This window comes from Carcharhinus amblyrhynchos, chromosome 18 (assembly GCF_965287045.1).
Source record: "Carcharhinus amblyrhynchos chromosome 18, sCarAmb.v2.hapA, whole genome shotgun sequence".
NCBI classification, from domain to species: domain Eukaryota; kingdom Metazoa; phylum Chordata; class Chondrichthyes; order Carcharhiniformes; family Carcharhinidae; genus Carcharhinus; species Carcharhinus amblyrhynchos.
The window spans coordinates 21,055,714-21,080,178 of record NC_137341.1 but is presented as its reverse complement, the minus strand read 5'-3'; the positions used below and the strand labels follow the sequence as shown (position 1 = coordinate 21,080,178).

The 24,465-nt window shown below is 42.1% G+C and overlaps 1 protein-coding gene across 2 annotated transcripts in view; it reads right to left on the bottom strand.

Moving 5' to 3' along the window:
• e4f1 (E4F transcription factor 1) overlaps positions 1-24,465 on the bottom strand; it is a 39,978-nt gene that overhangs the window by 6,851 nt on the left and 8,662 nt on the right. For both annotated transcript variants that reach the window (XM_080206515.1, XM_080206516.1), the window contains exons 5-11: positions 24,226-24,346; positions 23,283-23,462; positions 21,390-21,541; positions 17,271-17,483; positions 13,765-13,870; positions 8,029-8,246; positions 6,842-7,040 (exon numbers count right to left, since the gene is read on the bottom strand). In XM_080206515.1, the coding sequence (XP_080062641.1) occupies positions 6,842-7,040; positions 8,029-8,246; positions 13,765-13,870; positions 17,271-17,483; positions 21,390-21,541; positions 23,283-23,462; positions 24,226-24,346 (1,189 nt within the window). The remainder of the gene's footprint in view (positions 1-6,841; positions 7,041-8,028; positions 8,247-13,764; positions 13,871-17,270; positions 17,484-21,389; positions 21,542-23,282; positions 23,463-24,225; positions 24,347-24,465) is intronic.

Below are 24,465 nucleotides of genomic sequence, written 5' to 3'. Positions count from 1 at the left end.
TATTCAAAACAGGAGGTAGAGAGAAAACAGTGAACCATAGACCAGTGAGCCTAACATTGGTACGGGGGAAGTCACCAGGGTTCATCACCAAGGATTTTATAACTTGGCATTTGGAACACACTAGTATAATAAGACACAGTCGGCATGGATTTACAAAAGAGAAATCATGCTTGACGAATCTATTGGAATTTTGAATTGGGAGAGTTGATCGAAGAGAACTAGTGGATGTGGTTTATTTAAACTTTCAGAAGGCTTTTGACAAGGTCTCTCATAACACACTACTATGTAAAGTTAAAGCACATGGGATTGCAGATAAATTCTTGAGATGGATAGAAAGCTGGTTAGCAGATAGGAAGCAAAGAATTGGCATAAATGGGTCTTTTTCTGATTGGCAGTCAGTGACGAGTAGGGTTCCACAGGGATCTGTGCTAGGACCCCAACCGTTCACATTATATATTAATGATCTGGAAGAGGGAACTGAATGTATTATCTTCAAATTTGGATGGGAGGACGAGCTGTGAGGAGGATGCAGAGATGCTGCAGCATGATTTGGACAGGCTGAATGGGTGGATATCTGCACGGTAGTTACAGAATAATGTGGATATATGTGAGGTTATCCACTTTGGTAACAATAATAAGAAGACAGATTATTACTTGAAATGGTGTAAATTGAGACAGGTGGATACTTAACGAGACATTGGTGCCCTCGTGCATCAGTCGCAGAAAGTAAGCGTGCAGGTACAGCAGGCAAGAAAGAAGGCAAATGGTATGCTGGCCTTCATAGCGAGAGGATTTGAGTAAAGGGATAGGAATGTTTTGCTGCAATTGTATAGGGCATTGGTAAGGCCACATCTGGAGTATTGTTTGCAGTTTTGTTGTCCTTATCTGAGGAAGGATATCCTTATTATAGAGGGAGTATAGCAAGGGGTTACCAGGCTGATTCCTGGGATGGCAGGTCTGTCGTATGAGGAGAGACTAAGTCGGTTAGGATTATATTCATTGGAGTTTAGAAGAGTAAGAGGGGATCTCATAGAAACTTATAACATTCTAACAGGGTTAGACAGGATGAATTCAGAAGGACTATTCCCAGTGGTGAGGGAGTCCAGGACTAGGGGTCAAAGTTTGAGGATAAGGGATTAGAACTGAGGTGAGGAGAAATTTCTTCATCCATAGGGTGGTGAATGTGTAGAATGCACTACCACTGAATATAGTTGAAGCCAAAACGTCTGATTTTAAGCAAAAATTAGATATAGCTCTTGGGGATAAAGGGATATGAGGGAAGGCAGGGATCACAATATCGAATTCGATGATCAGCCAAGATGAATGGCGGAACAGTATCGAAGGGCCAAATGGCTTTCTCCTGCTTTGGCTGAGTGACAGAAAACAAAAGTTTTTTGAGGAGGAATGTATGCAGTGGAGTTCTACAGAATTGATATTGGGCAGCATGGTGGCACAACATTGCTGCCTCACAGTGCCAGGGACTGGGGTTCAATTCTAGCCTTGGGTGACTGTATGGAGTTTGCTCATCCTCCCTGTGTCTGCATGGGTTTCCTCCAGGTGCTCCTCCAGAAGTTCAAAGATGTGCAGGCTAGGTTGACTAGCCATGCTTAAATTGCCCCTTAGTGCTCAAAGGCATATAGGATAGGGGATTAGCAGGATAAATATGCAGGATTACGGAGATAGGGCCCAGGTAAGATGCTCTGAAGAAGTGTCGATGGGCCAAATGGTCTATTTCTGCGATATAGGGATTCTATAATGATTCTAGTTTCACCATTTTTCTTGATCTATATTAATTATGTTGAACATGACATGCAACTCTACAATTGCGAAATCTGCAGATGATACAAAATTCAGAACCACTGTCAACTATGAGAACGATAAAGATAAGACTTCAAGGCGACATAGATGGGAATGGGCAGCCTCATGGCAGATGAAATTTAATGCAGAGAATTCTGAAGTGGTACATTTTAGTACAAAGAATAAGGAAAGGCAATATAAAGTAAAGGATACAATTCTAAAGCAGATGCACGAGCAGAAGGACCTGGAGTATATGTGCAGAAACTTTTGAAGGTGGCAAGGCAGGTTGAGAATGTGGTTAATAGGCCATATGTGGTTCAGGCCTTTTACAAGTAGAAGCAAAGGATATAAAGCAAGTTCTAAACACTGGTTTCAGCCTCAATTGGAATATGGTGTCCAAATCTTTAAGAAAAGATTTACAAGAATGGTTCCAAGGGTGAGAAACTTCAGTCACGTGGATAGATTGGCAAAGCAGAGGTTTTATAGAGAGATTTTAATGAGGGGCCTGAACAGCATAGATAAGGCTTGTCCAACCCTCAACTCGGATTTTGGCTCATGAAAGCCAAACTATATGGCCCCCAGAGTCACTGTTTAAAATACCAGTAAAGCAGGTAAATGCTGTTGAAGACTCTGCAAGGGGCTGCTCCTCCAATCACAGGCTGTTCCTCTTCTGCGTTTGCTGCTGATAGAGTCACAAGTGGTAGGAGAGAAACAGGCTGAGATTGAAGGAGGTGAGAGTGAGTCAGACACATACACTCACCTTCTCACACTCGAATACTCTTTATTACTTACACTTTCTTAAGTTATCAATTTATTGCATTGACACTTTTATTTCTTGCTCAACAAGCTGTTTCATTTGTTCATAGCTCCATTTTGGAAAAAAAAATGCATGTTTAACATTGTACCAAACTTTATCTTTCCAAAATTTGCTTTCAGCTTCCTAAGTGAGAAAAAAATGGAAATGTGGTCATCCACATATGAAGGTTGGACAAGCCTGGAGTAGATAGAGATCAGCTGTTCTCTTATATGTAAGTGAAGAGAAACAGAGGACACCAATTTAAGGTGATTGACAAAAGAACTAGAGGCAACATGAGGGAGTTTTTTACCTTTACTCAACATTTGGTTAGTATTTGAAATGTGCTGTCTCTAGAACGTGGTGATTGCAGATTCTATTACAGCTTTCAACAGAAAATTGGATAATTATCAGAAGAAATAATTGTTTGCAACGCTCTGGCAGAAAACAGAGGAGTGGGAATAACTGAATCCTTACTTGAGAAAGGATGTACTGGCATTGGAAGGGGCGCAGAGAAGATTCATTAGGTTGATTCCGGAGTTGAGAGGGTAGGCTTATGAGAGACTGAGCAGACTGGGACTATACTTACTGGAATTTAGAAGAATGGGGGCGGGGGGGGACTGTTATCAAAACATATAAAATTATGAAGGGAAATAGTGCTGTAACTATTTGTGCATTCTATTTCGCAGAAAATTTAGCAGTTCTCTGCAAAATCATTAATCTTCAGCTGTCTAGAACATAAGAACATAAGAAATAGGAGCAGGAGTAGGCCATCTAACCCTTCGAGCCTGCCCCGCCATTCAATAAGATCATGGCTGATCTGAAGTGGATCAGTTCCACTTCCCGCTTTCTCCCCATAACCCTTAATCCCCTTGTCTATCAGAAACCTATCTACCCGTGACTTAAATATATTTAGCGAGGTAGCCTCCACCACTTCAACGGGCAGAGAATTCCAGAGATTCACCACCCTTTCAGTGAAGAAGTTCCTCCTCAACTCCGTTCTAAACTGCAGCCCCCCCCGCCCCCCTTATCTTGAGGCTGTGCCCTCTAGTCCTGCTGTCCTTTCTGAGCGGGAAGAATCTCTCGACCTCTACCCTATCCATCCCCTTCATTATCTATACATCTCTATAAGGTCCCCCCCTCATCCTTCTAAACTCCAACGAGTACAGACCCAGTCTCTTTAGTCTCTCTTCATAGTCCAACCCCCTCATCTCCGGTATCAGCCTAGTGAACCTCCTCTGCACTCCCTCCAAGGCCAAAATATCCTTGCGCAAGTGCGGCGACCAAAACTGCACACAGTACTCCAGCTGCGGCCTCACCAGTGCCCTGTACAGCCGCAGCAAGACCTCCCTGCTTTTATATTCTATCCCCCTCGCTATAAAGGCCAGCATCCCATTCGCCTTCTTGATCACCTGCTGTACCTGCAGACTGGGTTTTTGCAACTCATGCACAAGGACCCCCAGATCCCTCTGCACTGTAGCATGCTGCAGCTTTTCGTCCTTTAAATAGTAATCCCTCCTACTATTATTCGTGCCAAAGTAGATAACCTCACACATGCTAACATTATACTCCATCTGCCAGGTCCTCACCCACTCGTTCAGTCTATCTAGATCCCTCTGCAGACTTTCCACACCCTCCGCACAATTTGCTTTTCCACTGTCATCAGCAAATTTCGACACCCTACACTCAGCCCCCTCCTCCAGATCATCTATATAAATGGTAAATAGCTGAGGCCCCAGCACCGATCCCTGTGGCACTCCACTAGTCACCAACCGCCAATCAGAATAGCACCCGTTGATACCAACTCCCTGCCTCCTATTAGCCAGCCAATCCTCTATCCACACTAACACCTTACCCCCAACTCCATTGCCCCCTAACCTTCTGAAGCAACCTTTTGTGCGGCACCTTATCAAACGCCTTCTGAAAATCGAGAAACATCACATCCACCGGTTCCCCTCTGTCTACCGCACTAGTCACATCCTCATAGAATTCCAATAAATTTGTCAAACACGACTTCCCCTTAACGAATCCATGCTGCATCTGCTCTATCAAACAATTCTTCTCTAGGTGCTTCGCTATTTCTTCTTTGATGACGGATTCCAGCATTTTTCCAACAACAAACGTTAAACTAACCAGCCTATAATTCCCTGCCTTTTGCCTGCTACCTTTTTTAAACAGTGGCGTAACATTAGCCATTTTCCAATCTTCCGGCACTTCCCTGGAATCCAGCAAAGTTTGGTAAATAATCACTAAGGCATCTACTATCACCTCTGCCATCTCCTTCAGAACCCTGGGATGCATTCCATCCGGTCCTGGGGACTTGTCCACCATCAGTCCCGCTAGTCGATCAAGCACTACCTCTCTAGTGACAGTAATCGCATTCAGGCCCTCAACTTCTACCACCCTTCTATCTTTAATATCCAGCAAACTATTCACGTCCTCCTCCGTGAAGACCGAGGCAAAAAACTTATTTAAGGCCTCCTCCATTTCCTCATCTCCCCCCACTAAATCCCCCCTCTCATCCGCTAAGGGTCCAACATTCACTCTAGCCAGCCTCTTCCTCTTTATATATTTGTAAAAGCTCTTACTGTCCATTTTTACATTTAGTGCTAGTTTAGCTTCATTGTCTATCCTTCCTTTATCAACTTCTTAGTCATTCTTTGTTGATTGTTAAACCTCTCCCAATCTTCTACTTGCCCACTACTTTTAGCCCCTCTGAACGCATCAGCTTTTAATTTAATACTCTCCTTTACTTCCCTCGATAACCACGGCTGATTATCCCTTCTCCTACGTTCCTTCTTTACCATTGGAATATATTTCTGCTGAGCACCAAAAAAGATCTCCTTAAAGATCCTCCACTGTTCCTCAGCAGTCCTACCAACCAATCTGCGCCCCCAATACATTTGCCAATTCCTCTCTCATCTTATCGTACTCCCCTCTGTTCAAACAGAGGACACAGGTCCAGGACCCTACTTTCTCATCCTCCATCTGCATCAAAAACTCAACCAATGATCGCTCGTCCCAAGAGGATCCCTCACAACAAGATCCCTAATTCTACCTGCCTTGTTACATTACACCAGATCTAAGACAGCTCGCTCTCTTGTCGGTTCCGTCACACACTGTTCAAGGAAACTATCCCAGCAGCATTCCAAGAACTCTTCCTCAAGCCTACCGCGTCCGACATGGGTCAACCGATCAATATGTAGATTAAAATCCCCCATAATTATCACCGTTCCATTTCTGCATGCATCATTTATTTACTTGTTTATAGCCCGCCCCACCTCCAAGTTATTATTTGGGGGCCTATAGACCACACCCACCAGCGTCTTCCTCCCCTTGCTGTTCCTAATCTCCACCCACAACGATTCCACGTTTTGCTCTTTGGAGCCTATATCTTCCCTTACTACCAACCTGATATTATCCTTAATCAGCAGAGCTACCCCACCCCCTTTTTCCTCCTTTTTATCCTTCCTAAACACTAGATACCCCTGGACATTCAGCTCCCAGTCCCTGTCACCCTGCAACCACATTTCCGTAATGGCCACCAGATCATATCCATTTGTGCTGATCTGCGCCACCAGCTCATTCACTTTGTTCCGAATGTTCGTGCATTCAGGTAAAGTGTCTTTACCCCAGCCTTTATCTGTACCCTATTTGAAGGAACGCTACCAACTTTTCTCATGCCCCCTTCTCCCTTTATTATTGGGTCATCCTCAACATTTTCCCACGCCCGTACCCTCTTTTTTACTTTAGACATTGTAATTTCTCCCACCCCTGCACCCTGCACCCTCCCCCCCCCAATTAGTTTAAAGTCCTATCTACAGTCCTAGTTATACGATTCGCCAGGACTCTGGTCCCAGCACGGTTTAGACCAAGACCATCCCATCTGAACAGGTCCCACCTGCTTCAATACTGGTGCCAATGCCCCATAAATTCAAACCCATTCCTCCCACACCAATCCCTGAGCCACCCACTCATCTCTTTAATCCTATCTTCCACTTTGCCGATCTGCACGCGGTTCAGGTAGTAATCCAGAGATAACTAGGTTTCAGAGCCTTAAGTTTCCTCCCAAAGTCTCCCTAATTCTCTACCCCTCTCTCTGCTCCTTAAGACCCACCTCTCTGACCAAACGTTTGGTTGTTTGTCCTAATACAACCATATGTCAATTTTTACCTAATTATTCTCCCATAACTCCAATCCCACCATGATGCCCTCTATCCCTACCAGGTGTCCACCTGACCTCACACCCACCTTTGGCACGTAAATGTCGATTGAGGGTCCCATGTTCAGCAAAGCCTCGACCACATTTATAACACGTGAACGGCTTTTCTCCTGTGTGGAGTCGCACATGTCGGATGAGAGAGCCCTTCTCTCGAAATGCCCGGCTGCAGTAATCACATGCAAACGGCTTATCCTCGGAGTGTGTCCTTAAGTGAACTTGCTGTGCATTCTGAGAGGAGAGATACAACCATTAGAAATCAAATACTGAACAGGTCTCTCTCCGCACTACACACAGCCCCCAGTGAATGTACAAAGATAAAACAATCTTAAGATATCCCAAAATGCTTTCCAGCCAATCAAGTATTCCTGAATTGTAGTCACTGTAGTAATGGAGAAAAAACACAGCAATTTGCACACAGTAAACTCCCACAAACAATGTGTTAATAACCAGATAATTTGTTTTTCAGCTACGTTGATTGAGGAATAAATATTTGTCAAGACACTGTGGAAAGATCCCCTGCTTTTTCTACAATAGTGCAATGCATCTTTTACATCCATTTGACTATAGAAGGAACATAGCAAGTGACAACAACAACCAGAACACAAAGACAGATCTATAATCGTAGCGTAGATAGATTGGAGTATAATTAACTGTAAACAAGCAAAATTGCAATGCAATGTGAAAAGAAATAGTCAAACTTGTGCTGAGGCAACCTCAGACAACTTATCTGTTACCTATACAAGTGTCAAAGGTTCAGCAGATAGCATTCTCATTCCTGAATCTGAAGTTTGGTGTTTCAAGACCCAGTCCAGAGACTTGGGCACAAATCTTGGCTGATACTCCCAGTGCACTGCTGCATTGTCAGAGATACCATCTGTTAGATAAGACATAAAAGATTCCCTAACTATTTTAAGCAGTGGTGTTCACCCCAATGACCTGGGCTAGTTAACGGATATTAGTTATCCATTAACTAGCATGACTAATACAGTTTATATCGTTATCACATGGTTGTTTGTGGGACCTTGCTGTGTGCAATTAACTGCCATGTTTTCTATGTTACAAAAGTAACTGCACATCAGAAGTACTTTATTGATTGTGAAGTGCTTTTAGACATCCAAAGTCATGACAGCCATTTGCTCATCCTTTTCATACAGCAACAAAACATGACATGGTACTGGTTTTCAGACTCTTCCTGTAACTGTGCTGTCTCTCTGACCTTTGTCTTGTATCTTTTGCCACATTTTGGACATGGGTATGGCCGATCATCCGAATGTGCCCTCATGTGTTCCTTTACATGGGCAATGCTTTTGTATAGTTTGCCACACTCCCCACATTTGAAGCGCCGCTCATTGTAGTGCGACTCCATGTGCTTCCTCAGAATATAGGCCGTCATAAACTCCTTCTCGCACAGCTCACACTGATGGGGCTTGTAACCTGGAAGAACATAGCCAGCTTAGCAAATATCAATCAGTCATGCTGCTCAGCCTGATAACGGACCATTGATGATTGGGCTCTCCCCCAAATTTTTCTACTGTTAGGGACCAGTTTAGAAACTTCAAGTTATACTATGAAGTTAGTCTAGACCCCAACTATTTTTGATTTTGGCATTAGTGCGAACATAAGGTGTTTCACTCCGTTTTGTGACGAGGAGGTCGTGTCTCACTAACTTGATTGAGTTTTTCGAGGAAGTGACGAAGATAATTGATGAGGGTAGGTCAGTGGATGTTGTGTACGTGGACTTCAGTAAGGCCTTTAACAAGGTGTGATTCCTTTGACCCACAAGGAAACTTGTATTAAACCAAATTTTATGTAACAACACAGTTTAACTTATAACAAAAAGAATAAGCGTTAACTTTTACCAATTGAATACTTAAACACAACAAGATAATTGCTAGCCTATTTCTATTAGTTCCAATTTAAGCAATACTCCTCTGACATAAACTTCTCTTCAAAACCAGTTAGCAAATAACAAGCTTACAGGCTGGTACGTAGGTTACAAGTCCTCAAATCAACAGAACACCTTTGGAGAGAGATAACCATTCTTTAGCTGGTCCCAGTCTTCAATTTCCAGAGAGAGAGAAGAGCTGCTGCTAATGCAAATCCAAACAGAAACTGTTTTTTCCCTCCATAAGCCTAGTTCCTCGCATTAGCACATGACTGTTGTCAACCAACTTAATTAAACCCTACTCTAAATTCTAGAGGACAATCCAAAGAATGAACAAAATTGCATTAGCTCCAATTAAAACAAACACCCAAATATCAAGCAGCAATTATTCTTCTGCATTCACAGCAGATGGGCTGCCTGGAGCAAAGTGGCACCATTTAACAGAGTTGAATCTTAGCATCCTTCACAAAGAATGTGACACAAAATTTATTTTTTTAGAGGTATAGCATTGTCATACTACTCATGGTCAAAATAGAAAATTAACTTGAAGAGCAAATCCACATTTCCTATGATCTGAAATTGAAAACCAATGTGCTAGAGACAAATTCCCCTTTTACATCTTTGCTAAACTCACCCTGTCCATTCTACGAGACTATGGTTCCAGAATATCTTCCATGTATGGTCACTGATCTCTCAATGTACCTTCACCATACCTCTATACAGGATCAATTCATTGATCCACCATCATTCCTACTCAGCTTTCATTAATCAAATATACAAAGATTTGTGTTGAGGGATCCAGTGAAGTAAATGCATGGAATCAGAAGTGAGGATTCAATGCAGTAAATGCTTAGTATTAACTGGTCAGTCAATGCAGTAAATGCATAGTAGCAGGCAGTTGGGAATCTACTGTGGTAAATGGATAACAATGGCTGCATCCAGTGTAGCATAGTCCATTCCTGGCAGTGGGGAACCTTCACTTAACAAAACTTGCATTTATAATTTTATTATAGTTAAAGAATTCTATGGCGCTCCACAGGAATGATTATTTGAACTTGAGCCTCATAAAGAACACCTGTCAACAAAGCTATGTTTGAAGGAGCATTATAAAGGACGAAGTAGAGACAGTGGGATTTAGAGAGGGAGTTCCAGAGATTAAAGCCTTGGCAGCTGAGGGCATTGCCACCAATGGAGAAATGAACAAAATCAGGGATGTGCAAGAGGCTAGAACTAAAATGAGTGCAGAGATCTTACGAATTTATAGGAGGTTATAGATTGTATATCAGGGGACTAAATTCTCTTTTATGTAGATTGGGGGCAGATGTTTGAGGACAAATCAACATCTGGCATGTGGGAGACTTTCAAGTTTAAGTTGATAGGGATTCAGGACCAGCACATTCCTGTAAGGATGAAGGATAAGTATGGCAAGTTTTGGGAACCTTGGATAACGAGAGATATTGTGAGCCCAGACAAAGAGAAAAAAGAAGCATTTGTTAAAGCTAGGAAACTGGGAACATACGGAGCAAGTGTGGAATACAAGGAAAGTAGAAAGAAATTTAAGCAAAGAGTAAGTAGGGGCCAAAAGGGATCATGAAAATGCATTGGCCAGCAGGATTAAGGAAAATCCCAAGGCTTTTTATAGACATATAAAAAGCAAGGGGGTAGCCAGGGAGAGGGTTGGCCCACTCAAGGACAAGGGAGGGAATCTATGTGTGGAGCCAGAGGAAATGGACGAGGTATTAAATGAGTACTTTGCGTCAGTATTCAACAAAGAGAAGGACTTGGTGGATGATGAGTTTGGGAAAGAGTATATAAATGGTTTGAGTCGTGTTGAGATCATAACGAAGGAAGTATTGAGGTTCTTGAGAAATATTAAGGTAGATAAGTCCCCAAAGGGCCTGATGGGACATACCCCAGAATACTGAGAGAAGCAAGGAAGGAAATTGCTGAGGCCTTGAGAGAAATCTTTGTATCCTCACTAACGACAGGGGAGGTCCCAGAGGACTGAAGAACAGCCAACGTTGTTCCTTTGTTTAAGGAGGATAGCAAGAATAATCCAGGTAATTACAGGCTGATGAGCCTTACATCAATTGTAGGGAAATTGTTGGACAGGATTCATTCCCACTTGGAAATAACTAAATGTATTAGTGAGAGGCAACATGGTTTTGTGACAGGGAGGTCGTGTCTCACTAACTTGATTGAGTTTTTCGAGGAAGTGACGAAGGTAATTGGTGAGGGTAGGGCAGTGGATGTTGTGTAAATGGACTTCAGTAAGGCCTTTAACAAGGTCCCTCATGGCAGACTGGTGCAGAAAGTGAAGTCGCATAGGATTAGAGGTGAGCTGGCAAGGTGGATTCAAAACTGGTTCGGTCAAAGATGACAGAGGGTAGCACTGGAAGGGTGCATTTCTGAATGGAAGGCTGTGACAAGTGGCATCCCTCAGGGACCAGTGCTGGGATCTTTGCGGTTTATAATATATGTATAAATGATTTGGAAGAAAATGTAACTGGTTTGATTAGTAAATTTGTGGACGACACAAAGATTGGTGGATTTGCGGACAGTGATGAGGACCATCAGAGGATACAGCAGGATATAGATCGGTTGAAGGTTTGGGTGGAGAGATGGCAGATGGAGTTTAATCTGGACAAATGTGAGGTAATGCATTTTGAAAGGTCTAATACAGATAGGAAATATACAGTAAACGTCAGAACCCTTAAGGGTATTGATAGGCAAAGGAATCTGGGTGTACAGGTATACAGATCAATGAAAGTGGCAATGCAGGTGGAGGAGGTAGTCAAGAAGGCATATGGCATGCTTACCTTCATCAGCCGGGGCACTGAGTTTAAAAATTGGCAAGTTATGTTGCAGCTTCATAGAGCCTTAGTTAGGCCACACTTGGAATATAGTGTTCAATTCTGGTCACCACGCTACCAGAAAGATGGAGGCTTTGGAGAGGGTACAGAAAAGATTTACCAGGATGTTGCCTGGTATGAAGGGCATTAGCTATGAAGAGAGGTTGGAGAAACTTGGTTTGTTCTCACTGGAACGATGGAGGTTGAGGGGCAACCTGATAGAAGTCTACAAGATTATGAGAGGCTTGGACAGAATGGATAGTCAGAAGCTTTTTCCCAGGGTGGAAGAGTCAATTATTAGGGGGCACAGGTTTAAGGTGCGAGGGCAGGATTTAAAGGAGATGTATGAGGCAGATTTTTTACAGAAAGGATGATGGGTGCCTGGAACTCCCTGCCAAAGGAGGTAGTGGAAGTGGATACGGTTGTGGCTTTTAAGGGGCGTCTTGACATATACATGAACAGGATGGGAATGGAGGGATATGGTCCCCGGAAGGGTAAGGGGTTTTAGTTAAGTTATGCAGCATGGTCAGTGCAAGCTTGGAGGGCTGAAGGGCCTGTTCCTGTGCTGTAAATTTCTTTTGTTCTTTGTTCTATTAAGAACACAAGTCTGTCCACTCTTAAAGGGAACAATAAAAGAACCACTCGACAAGTGATGCTTGGACTGTATACCAGCCATTTGCAGCAAAGAAAGTCCACCTCTGCTGCCCCCACGAGCTCCACAACATCAAGTGGCAAGATAAAGTCCTAGACACAGAGGTCCTTAGGAGGACCGGCATCTTCACAAGGTTACAACAAAAACTGCTCCAGAAGAAACGCTGCAAGGATACACTGAGAGCCTCCCTCAAGGACTTTAAAATTAACACGGCATCATGGGAGACCCTTGCCCAGGATTGTTCAGCCTGAAGGAACGCAATTACCAAAGGTGCATCAGCATACAAGTAGTAACAGATAGTGTCAGCCCAAAACAAGCGCAAGCTTGTAAAATCCACGAGAAGAGTATCCCTAGCTACCTACCAGCCTCGCTGCCCTGTTAGCACTAGAACGTTTTGTGCTAAGATAGGATACGTGAGCCAGCTTCATACCCACACACCTCAAAGCCTGGATGGCAAATGAAGATGGTCTTCAATATTGAAGGATGAATGATGGGATGACTTCTGATGCAGGGTCAGTGCAGTGTGACTTGTTAAATACAGATCCAATAAGGCAGCATAACCTAACACTCAATAATAACATATTAAAAACATTCAACACATAGGAGTAATAATAGGCCATTCAGCCTGTTGTGCCATTCAATTTGATCATAATTAATTCAGGACTGAAACACTCACGGCATCATACCTCAGTTATGAAACATGGAATTTGGCTCCTCTTATACATTTAGGTGGTTTCATGATTGCTTTAAGAACCAATCGCATAATTGGACAGTGATGTCATTGGGGTGTTTCACAGTTTCGTTTTCTGTTCTGTGCAGAGAACATCTCTTTCAATAAACCTGTTGTGCATTATGTTGAATCTACATGTGCAAACCATAGCTCTTTTTTTGTAAAAACTCACAACCCCAAACAGAGTTCGGACACTACGTCTGCAAAGAGGATGCTGTGAAGCGAAACAGATAACTGTGTTTGCAGACTAACTGTAACAGAAGAAGACAACAACAAACCTACCCTTGTAATGCCCAGACTAGCACATCTGGTAAAGATATCAACCATCAGAAAGCTGTACTGATATGCTCATCATAAAGGAGAGAGAAGGGATTGGAAGACATAGTGAGAAATTGGAAACGAAGAACCAACGCATTATCGGAACTAACTGTCTCTTTCGATTCCTAAAAATTCTGAATTGATCTGAAGAGATGTTTATATGGTGACCCTTTGTAACCTCTACACTCCTATAACTCTGGTCTCTTGCATATTCCTGTTTCCTTTGCTCCACCATTAGCCTTCAACCACCACGTCTGCAGAATCTAGAATTACGTTCCTGAACCTTCCAGCCTCTCTTGCTTCTTTTAAAATGCTCCTTAAAACCTCTCTCTTTGATCAAGCTATCCTAATATCCTTTGAATGTGACCCTATGTCAAACTTTGTCTGCTGACTGCTTTGTGAAACAACCTATGTTAAAAGTACAAACAAATGCAATCTGTTGTTGGCTCTCAATAAATATTTGAGCACAACAGACAGTAACACGATTGTTTGGCTCATGTGCCTTAGGCACTTACCTAAATGTGCTTTAATGTGCAAGCGTAGGTAGCTAACTCCTTTGAATACTCGACTGCAGTGAGGACACTGGAAGCTATTGTAGCTCCTCTCACTTTTTGAATTTACCTGTATGTATATATAAAAAGAAAGTGCAAGAAACATTTAAATTCAGGTGAAATTGCCATGAAAAGTACTAAATCATCAAGATATTTCCCCATAACCTATTTCCTGAGGAAGTTGCTAGGCAGAGGACATGGCTCCACCTTGTCAATTTATGAGTTAAGTGTCATCTTCGAGATAGCACAGTTGAGAAGGAACTTGGCAAAGGAGCTCCCCAGCTCCAGAGTCAGGATCTGTGATCAGATTAAGACACAGACATGAGAAAGCAAGTCTTCCTGATTCAGAAACACTCACTGCATATAAGACAAGACTGAATCCATATGGTGAAGGTGCTCTCGCATTGTTAAATTGGGGTTTGGTCGAGGATAGGATCATAACACAGTGCAAGTCAAGGTAATGTGTAACTGGGAATGATGTTGCTATGCATATGTAGTGGGTTTCAGACGAGCTTCTAAAGCCTTGGTGAGGTGTTGCAGCACCCTGTAAATCACGGACGGGCACGAGGGGCGCGAGGGGCAGGGAGAGTGGTGGAGAGAAAGAGAGAGGGTCAGCATTAGAGAGAGGGAGAGAGTGAATATGACGCGAGAGAGATTTTGCAGAGTGTGCGCGAGCGAATGTGAGCGTGTCTGAGACACAAATGTGTGTCTGCTGCAATCCCAGTCTCAAAAATTCTCACTCATCCTCACACACAAAACCAACCCATAGCCATTCCCAGTGTTGTGGATGCATGACTACCCTCTGACTGGGAGTGTGACATGCATATTTAATGTAGTGCCGAACGTTATCGTTCCAAAATTTGTTCATCAGCCCCTTAAATGAGAAGAAAATGGAAGTGTGGCCCAACATGCAAAAAGCCTGGTCATGCCTGGCCAAAAGTAGGTTCATGGCCCATTAAATAGAATTATGTTGTTAAAGCGGCAAAAATAAAACTCACTTTGTACACAGCAAGATTTGCATAATCTCCTACTGAATATGTGATGGATGGAAGTTAAAGAGAGAATTATTAATTATATCTTAACTGTGTTTAATTACATGCAGGTGAGGACACTGATTGAGAATTCATTTGCATCTTATAAATAGATACAGGCCCTAAAACTGTGGTTATTGGGTTAGAAAGCGTATGCTTACAATGTGTAACTCCTGTAAATAAATGCTTATAAAATCACGTACAAATTGAATTTGATTATATCCTTCATCAAATTCTGGAATAAAGTATGATATCAAAGGAGAGTTGGCTGAAGTTGAAAGCTTGAAACCATGAAAAGATTTTTCAGATGGAAAAAAATGGCCTTTGTTGAAAACTGGAGAAACTAAGTGCAAATTGTCAGGGATGATTACATTCCAACATTATAGCAGTCTAAACCATTTGACCAGTGGAAGAATGAAATTTGAACATTTTGATTAGGCCCTAACAAAATGAAAACAAAGTTTGGCTTTGGCAAGACTGACTCTTTAAAGTATAACTAGAAGTAAAGTATATCAGTTGGAAAGTGAAGAAGATTTGGACCCTCCAGGGCTCTTGGATGAAATCTACAAGAAGGATAAAACAAAGCAGGAAAAGCTGGAAAACCTCAGCCTGTCTGACAGCATCTGTGGAAAGAGAATAGAGCCGATGTTTCAAGTCTGGATGACCCTTTGACTCAAAACGTTGGCTCTGTCCTCTCTCCACAGATGCTGTAAGAACTGATCAGATTTTCCAGCTTTTTTTGTTTTTGTTTCAGATTCCAGCATCTGCAGTTTTTTGCCTTTATCTACAAAGAAGATAACCTGTTAAACGTCTATGAGGTGTGAACAAACTTTGATAAGATTTCAGAAAATAGATAGTCCTTCCATGGAAGATTATATCACAGACTTTAACAGATTGCATAAAAGATTGACAAAATTCAATTTGAGATTTCTAGACTTCAAATTGCTCGACTGCAAGGGGAACTACAAAATAATAAACTGATATGCCAAGTATGAAAGACATGGTAATTTCAGCTGAGAAAGATGCAAAATGTCAAAACAGCTGACTCAAGGCTGCCCAAACACGTTCTCTATTCAGACCCAAGCCAAGCAGCCTGCTCACACGGGAGCTATAGGAAACATTTCAAAAACAATCTCAAAGCTTTCATAAAGGCCTGCTCTACTAATATCAACACATGGGGAAAAGATGCCCGATTGTGACCAAAATAGCTATTCATCATCAAAATGGTGTCAAGACCTTCCAATCAACAAGGGTAACCACGAAGAGAAAGTGGCAAGAGAAACAGAAAGGGAAGCTGCTCCAACCAATCATGCGCCACCAGCTCTATTGATTAATAACCGATGTCCTCACCATGGGAAAGCCTCCAAGGCTGTGACAGAGCTCAAGAGCCAAGAGTGAAACAACAGTCAACGCTGACAATGCACTGCCGTGCAGTCTTCCACAAGGAAGAATCATCTTCAACTTGAGAGATTACCAATAATGAACAACAGTGATGATGACACAGAGAAGAGCTATCACATACAAACACCAATTGCCTAGAGTGGCTACCCAAGTCATAAATATTCAGAGAGTTCATGTGAATGTAGGGATAAGGTACTGGTAAGTTTAAATATTGGTTGAATGAAGCAAGGTCCATGGACTGACAGAATGGGATGAAAGAGTGGAGAAAGAAAAGTACTGATGGTGTATCCAGAAGTGACTTGTGTCAGTAAATAATCACTTATCAGAGAAAGATCCTCTGATAATGCTAGAGGGAGATCACACAAGAATAGCCAGATAAGATAAAATTGCAAGTAGATGCTATAGCTTGAAAAGATTAGACAATGAAATAATAGCCATAGGACATTTTCAGAACTAGAAGCAGAAGTTCTTGTGGCTGTCAATAAACTTAAGATTAAACCAATGAGATAAGCAAAACAAAAGGACTTTGGAGAGTTTGAAATTTATTCGGAGATACCAGATAAAGGGCGACCAACTTTGTGTCATAAATACATTTGTACTGAAAATGTCCTTGCAAATGGGACATAAGGCCAAAGGGAGGTTGATTGCTGGGGGATTTGAAGAGTGACTAAGTGGTACGAATGTTAGAGAACTCTATCATGAATGGAAAAGTAATCTTCATTTTTTTAGAAGTTTTTTTGGCCACATATTCATGGAAATGTAGATCAAGCAACATAAAGCTATATTTATGTAGGGTGATATTTTTAGAGAGAAGTGTTCCTGAAACCACACAAAGGAGTAGCAGTAAAGAGAAACGTTAGAAACTGAAGAAATATGTTCATGGTCTGAATGGTGCTTTTAGTGTGTGGTATTTTGAGAGAGATCAGTTTTGCTGAAAGTTAACTGTGTTTAACCACAAACAAATTTCACAGATTTGGGACTCCAAATCTCATGTTCTGTTTGAAACAACAATGGATAAAATAATGCACTTAGAGGTACCATATCTTCTTCCTCCATCTCATTGCAATCATCCTGTACGACATCCTCTTCAATGCCTCCCTCGACAGTTAATGGAGATGCCTCTGTGGATTTCTCAGAATCTTCTCCAATTGTTACAGTTTCAATTACAATCCCAGAATTCCTCATGGCCTGACAGATCAGGTTCTCATTGCTAGTCTCCCCTACTGGAGGCAGCTCAGTGGAAGCAGGTGACTGCAAAATAAAGAAAAATATTGATCGTCATCTCTTCAACAATTCAATCCATACATTTTTTTAGGAAGTGTTATTTTCTAACAGAGCTTTAGAATTATTCCTCACACGTACACATCCCATATAATGGGACTGATCAATAATTCTGAGGTTTAAAGATTATAATGGACAAGGAAGGCCCTTTGGCCCATCTGTTAATCTCTCCAAATAGATACTACATTCCTGCATTGGAGAATATAATTGTTTCTTCAATTAATCCAGCATTCTCTACTCTATTTGGAGGCCTATTCTTGTTATCAGCTCTCAATTTAACTTTTGAACCACTGTCCTACCACACAATTTAATTTCAAAGTAATATTCTACATTTACTTTCAATATCATTTTGTCAAAACACATCAAAACATTGAATGCTATTGCTAAAATGGTAGAATAAAAGTCAAATATGCCACGATCAAACTGCACTTGAAATACTTTAATAATTTGTGTGTGTGTGTCATGAGGAAGATATCTGAGCATTGGAGGCATTTCGGGGTAAATCATGAGACCAGCATCAAGGACCTGAGTTATGGGAAAAGACAGGAACAAGCTCTTAGGTTTTTCAGCCAAGAAACTTTACAAGAGTCAACAAAGCAAACAATCAATAATAACTATCTTCTACTCTAATATACAGAATTAACATGAAGTGGATATGAAATAACAGGCAAACTGGTCCAACACATCACAAACGGCACATTAAAGAAGTCACAAAGAATCTTTGAAACTCTGGTTTCGTTGTGGGTTATTTTGGTTCCTCTCCTCCAAAGAACTCGTTTGATCCCCAACCAACAGCAGTTCTAGTCCCACCAAATTCTACAGGTACAATCCTTACCCAAAAGGCAAACCACCACAAATCTCTCTCAAATCTCTCTCTGGCTGCTCCAGGTCCAGCCTTCTTGGTGTTCTTTTTCAGCTGAGCCAGGCTACATACACCTCAGCATCTAAACCGTGGCATGGTCCCAGCTCCTGAGCTATGTTACTGCCAATAAATGCTTCTGGGCATCCCCAACTCCCAGCTGCACCAAGTAACTACTGTTCCTGGGCTTCCCTGAGCCCCTACTCTTAGATGCATTGAGAAAATGCTGCTCTTGAGTCTCCCCAATACCCAGATGTTAGCAGTACAGAGCAACCAATGGCTTCCAGGATTTCCCTTAGTCCCAATCCCTTCAGCAGCACGGAGCTAAGGACTGCACTTCAGCTGCATGAAGCCGATGTTTCTTGCCATCTGTTCCTAACTCCCCTGTCCTGTGGCCTCATTTTTGTGCAGTAAAGCGCCAATCTGTAGTTGGCTTTTCATGCCCTCTCCAAGCAGATTGTCCTTGCACATGTACCAATATCAGCCCTCACCTTCATGGCAATATGCACTGGAGGCATCAATAGGTAACGCTCTCACTATTGGCCCCGACTCCACTGCACTCTCTGCACTTGCGCCAGAGCCCAGGACATGAAAACAGTTGTAGTTCTTAGTCTTCGCCCTGGAAACCCATGAACCCAACAATACAGTGTGATGCTAGTGTGCCTTTAAGAAATTTTTTTTTAAATGATGTTCTCATAAGAACATAAGAAATAGGAGCAGGAGTAGGCCATCTAACCCTTCGAGCCTGCCCCGCCATTCAATAAGATCATGGCTGATCTGAAGTGGATTAGTTCCACTTTCCCGCTTTCTCCCCATAAACCTTAATTCCCTTGTCTGTCAAAAACCTATCTACCCGTGACTTAAATATATTTAGCGAGGTAGCCTCCACCACTTCAACGGGCAGAGAATTCCAGAGATTCACCACCCTTTGAGTGAAGAAGTTCCTCCTCAACTCCGTTCTAAATTGCACCCCCCCCCCCCCTTATCTTGAGGCTGTGCCCTCTAGTCCTGCTGTCCTTTCTGAGCGGGAAGAATCTCTCTACCTCTACCCTATCCATCCCCTTCATTATCTTATACATCTCTATAAGATCCCCCCTCATCCTTCTAAACTCCAACGAGTACAGACCCAGTCTCTTTAGTCTCTCTTCATAGTCCAACCCCCTCATCTCCGGTATCAGCCTAGTGAACCTCCTCTGCACTCCCTCCAAGGCCAAAATATCCTTGCGCAAGTGCGGCGACCAAAACTGCACACAGTACTCCAGCTGCGGCCTCACCAGTGCCCTGTACAGTCGCAGCAAGACCTCCCTGCTTTTATATTCTATCCCCCTCGCTATAAAGGCCAGCATCCCATTCGCCTTCTTGATCACCTGCTGCACCTGCAGACTGGGTTTTTGCGACTCATGCACAAGGCCCCCAAGGTCCCTCTGCACCATAGCATGCTGCAGCTTTTTGCCCTTTAAATAGTAATCCCTCCTACTATTATTCCTGCCAAAGTGGATAACCTCACACTTGCTAACATTATACTCCATCTGCCAGGTCCTCGCCCACTTGCTCAGCCTATCCAGATCCCTCTGCAGACTTTCCACACCCTCCGCACAATTTGCTTTTCCACTTTTCTCGGCACATTGAAAGCAGTTTTTTTCCATCGTGGTACCAGCTGCCCCCTTTTTATTGCTGCTTCAATGGTTTAAATGGGGTTTTGTTTATTTTTACACCTGGCCCCATGCAATGTCTGGGATTTTATGATCTTTTGAATTGTTATAGGGAAGATTGATTGACAAGTCAAAGTCTGCTGGTTCCTCGACAGAGGAATCCAAAGATTCACTTTCAGTTTTGGTTCAGAGTGAGAAGTGTCTTGGTTTTCAAGTTGCAGGCAGATTTTTTTCTCTCTCCCTGGTATTATAGATTCTGGTAGCTAACTGGAAGCAGATCTTCTTGCCTTCCAGGACTGAGAATTCTGTCTCTTGCAGTGGTTCACTGGCTAAAAGCTACAGGCCAGCAGTGGCATTATCTCTACCTCGTGGGCTGCTGGAAATTACAAGGCTTAGAAGTTAGAGTTTCAATTCTCCAATCAAAGGACAGTGTCACATGAGCATTCGTATTTTCTGTGCTAAACCTTTGGCAGGGGCATGTTTTAAGGAGGTTTGTTTGGTTGGAACATTTCATATGGTTGTTAAAGTTCATATAATATCACGGTTTTTTTTGTTTGTAATTGGTAAAAACTATTGCTATATGTTAACTGTATTTTGAAATAGACTTTGTTCAACAAAAGCTCCCTGATGGCTCATTTGAATCACACATGAAGTGAAAAATTTCATGTTTATCCTAGGCAAATTCAAATTGCAAAACTTATGATCCAAGCATACTTCATAAAACTCTTTGAAGTTTCTGACCTGAATTATAACAATGGATTTACTCACTCGCCCCAGAGGAACTTCAGTACTATAGTTGAGTGTTGGGTTAGAATTTTATGTTCAAGGTTCTAGGGTTAGATTTGAACACTCAACTTTCTGACTCAGAGGTGATAGTTCCATCCAAGAAATAGTGAAGCTGCTTATTAAGTGTTTTGCTTCAATTTTCAATGGAGGAAGAGAAAAGGGGCTGGTCAGGCTACCTAGTGACAAATAGTAAAGAGGACAAATGTCCAGAAGGATACAGTTTTCACAAATTATTGAGAGCAAAAATAGAAATGTCAATCAGTGGAAATTCTAAATATTAAAGGAGTTTGGCAGGGAGCAGAAGCACTATTAGAATTTGCTAACATTCTCTGGAAATGAGAACTGGCCCAAAGGATTAAAGAATAGCAAATCCTGTTCAAGAAAATAATTACACTCATCTTCATACCATTGCCTGTAGGTGAACTGAATCATCAAATTGGCAGGTTCCACTTAATAAGATGAAGGTGAATTATATCTTGTACAAACGATAAACCTTTTTATATTAACTCCCTTTTAATTCAACATGAAAGGGGATAACTTTGTAAACACAAGATATTAGAGTACGTTGGTAAGATTTACCCCTGATTTCTGTTCAACCTCAGGATCCAGACCATGGCTCAGATTGTGTACCTGAACCTCCTCGATGTTTCCCTCAGAATTTGTCAGTACATTGATCACAGCTGTTGTTTCTGGGGAATTTGGTGTTGCCAGTTCTTCAATCTGTTTGCTTACTGCAAGTTAAAAAGATAATGATCAGGGGAGCAGGAAGTGAGGAAACACTTCCTGACCATTACATCACTTGAACTCTCAGTTGCTTTTTAAACAAATGCAAGGTTCACCACACCATTTTGCTCAATAAAATAAACACTGCTAATGGCTGGTGATGAAATCTGGGCATCTGTGACAGAGACCATAGTACCATCAACAACCTCTCTCCTACAATCCCAAGAAAAAAGGAAACAGGTGGGTTTCTAATACAATTAGAATCAACTTCATATATGCGCTGTCTAGCATTTTTAATGGGGCATCTTGGTAAATTTACCTGATACTTTTGTATTTTTAATCAATTTTTCCTTCAACTGCTTGACCACAACTGAAGAAAGTAGCTATCTGACCAGGTGGTCTCAATAGACTACCATATTCTTTCGCTCCATTTTTTTGAACACAATTGAACCTCTGCTTGACATTGCTCAGATTGGAATAATATCTAACATAGGAACAGCAGGAGGCATTCAGCCACTTGCATCTGTTCTGCCATTCAAGTAGATCATCCAACAACATCCACAATCTTTTAGGAGTGAGAACGCAGATTTCCAGTACCCTTTGTACAAAGAAGTCCATTCTGACATAATCTCCGAATTGCCTAGCGACAACAGTGGGCAGCACGGGGGCAAAGTGGTTAATACTGCTGGCTCACAGCACCAAGGACCCAGGTTCAATTCCAGCCTTGTAAGGAGTTTGTACTTTCTTCCATGTCTGTGTGGATTTCCGCCAGATGCGCAGTTTAGGTGGATTGGCCTTGCTACATTGCCTCTTAGTGTCCCAAGATGTGTAGGTTACAGGGATTAGCAGGGTAAACACGTGTAGTTGCATGGGTAAGGCCTATCAGAGAGTCAGTACAGACTTCATGGGTCTCCTCCTGCACTGTAGGGATGCTACGAAACAACTATGATACAACAAGGGTGGCACAGTGGCTAGCAGTGCTGCCTCACAGCACCCGGGATCAATTCCAGTCTTGGGTCACTGTCTGTGTGAAGTCTGCACGTTCTCCCTGTGTCTGTGTGGGTTTCAACTGGATATTCCAGTTTCCTCCCACAGTCCAAAGATGTGCGGGTTAGGTTGATTGGCTGTGGTAAATTGCCCCATAGTATCAGGAGAATTAGCAGGGTAAATACATGGGATTAAGGGGCCTGGTGGGATTGTGGTTGGTGCAGGCTCAATGGGCTATAAGGATTCAATGAAGGATTCTGCACTGTAAGGATTCAATGAACTTTAGGGTTATGCCCCCTTGTTTTAGATTCTTAGCTTCTATCTACCATATAATTTCCTTTAGTCATTTTAAATACCTCAATTTAGTTCACCCCTTAATCTTCTCTACTCAAGGAAATAGCAGTCTAGTCTATGCAATTTGTCCTCATAAGTTCTACCCTTTCAGTTCACCCTCAGTTACATTCTGGTAATCTACTCTGCATCTTCTCCAAAGTATCCCTGCCCAGAACTAAGCATGATACGCCATTTGGGGTCTAATCAGAGATCCAAACAACATTTAAAAAGAGAATTCCCTCCCATTATACTCTACTCTCTTGAGATAACAGCAAATCCTCCAAAAGCCTTTTTAATTGGGAACTCACACAAACCTGCTTTCTGATTAGTCTGAGTCTCAATCTACTCTAATTCACATTTAAAACTGCCTCAATCCAACAGAGTTTCTAATGGATCAACATGTTGAAGAACATGTGATCAGTGTCGTACCTTCCTGAATCTCAGGTTTATTCACTGGCTCAGGCTCCTCCTGGTGGGGTGCTGAAACAAGTTTCATTTGCTGGAACTTTACTTTTTCTGTACAGGGAGTGATGGCCTTCATATGACGAGTGAGGGCTCCAGATTCTCGGAAACTCATCCCACACATCCGACATTTGTAAGGCCGTTCATCTAGGGAGAAACCATGACAGATGTTAGAACTCCAGTCTAGATCAAGTACACTGGACATTTACAACCCCTCCTGAGGATTCCTGAGAATAGTGATTTTATACCACTGGACTGTTGAACAATTGAACATCTTTGACTAATAACATATCAACACATGGACTGATCAAACGGAACACCAGTTCTGAATTCACTGGAAATCTGAATGAAATTATTCCAGAAATGCAATATGTGTGCAGCATTAACACCAGCACAAACAAGTGGACCAAACAGCCTGTTTCTGTGCAATAAATTATACTGCAAAGCAGTAAAGATGTCCTCAAAATAGACATGGAGAACATTAGAATTACACAGAGGACTTGGTCTTTGTCAAGTGTGCATGCAAAAATATAGATGACAAGCAACAGTAAGTGGGGAAAGAGAAGCACAAGGTAATAATTAGGCTAAATCAGTCTGCGTGGAGATAGAGTCCCACATAACCAGATAGATTGTCTGAAATCAATAGGGAGCCAATCAACAATATAGGGTGCTGTTCAATTTGTGATGGATGCAAAATGTCAGATCCTCCATTGCCCAGGAGATTGAAGGACCACTCAAACCCACAATTAGCCTCAAGAAAGATCAAAGAAAAGTGTCATCAGCATCCAGTGAACCAAAACGGTCAACGAATACAGAAGAAGAAAAACAGCAGCTAAGAAAGCACTCACTGCTCACTGAAATGCAAACTGTGTTACAGCCAGACCCAGCCGCCTTGTCTGCTTTTTCTCACCTGTGTGCCGTCGGTTGTGTCTAACTAAAGATCCCTTTGTTCTAAATGCCATCCCACAAATCTTGCATTTGAAAGCCTTCTTGTCACTATGGGTTACCATGTGCGCCTTTAGGATGACAGCCTGCAAGTACAGCATGAGACCCTCTGAAAACAGGCTCCGGACTGGCAGATTCAAATTACTCTCCTTTGCACACTTACACACACACATATTTCTTAAAATCATGTCAAATTACCAGAATA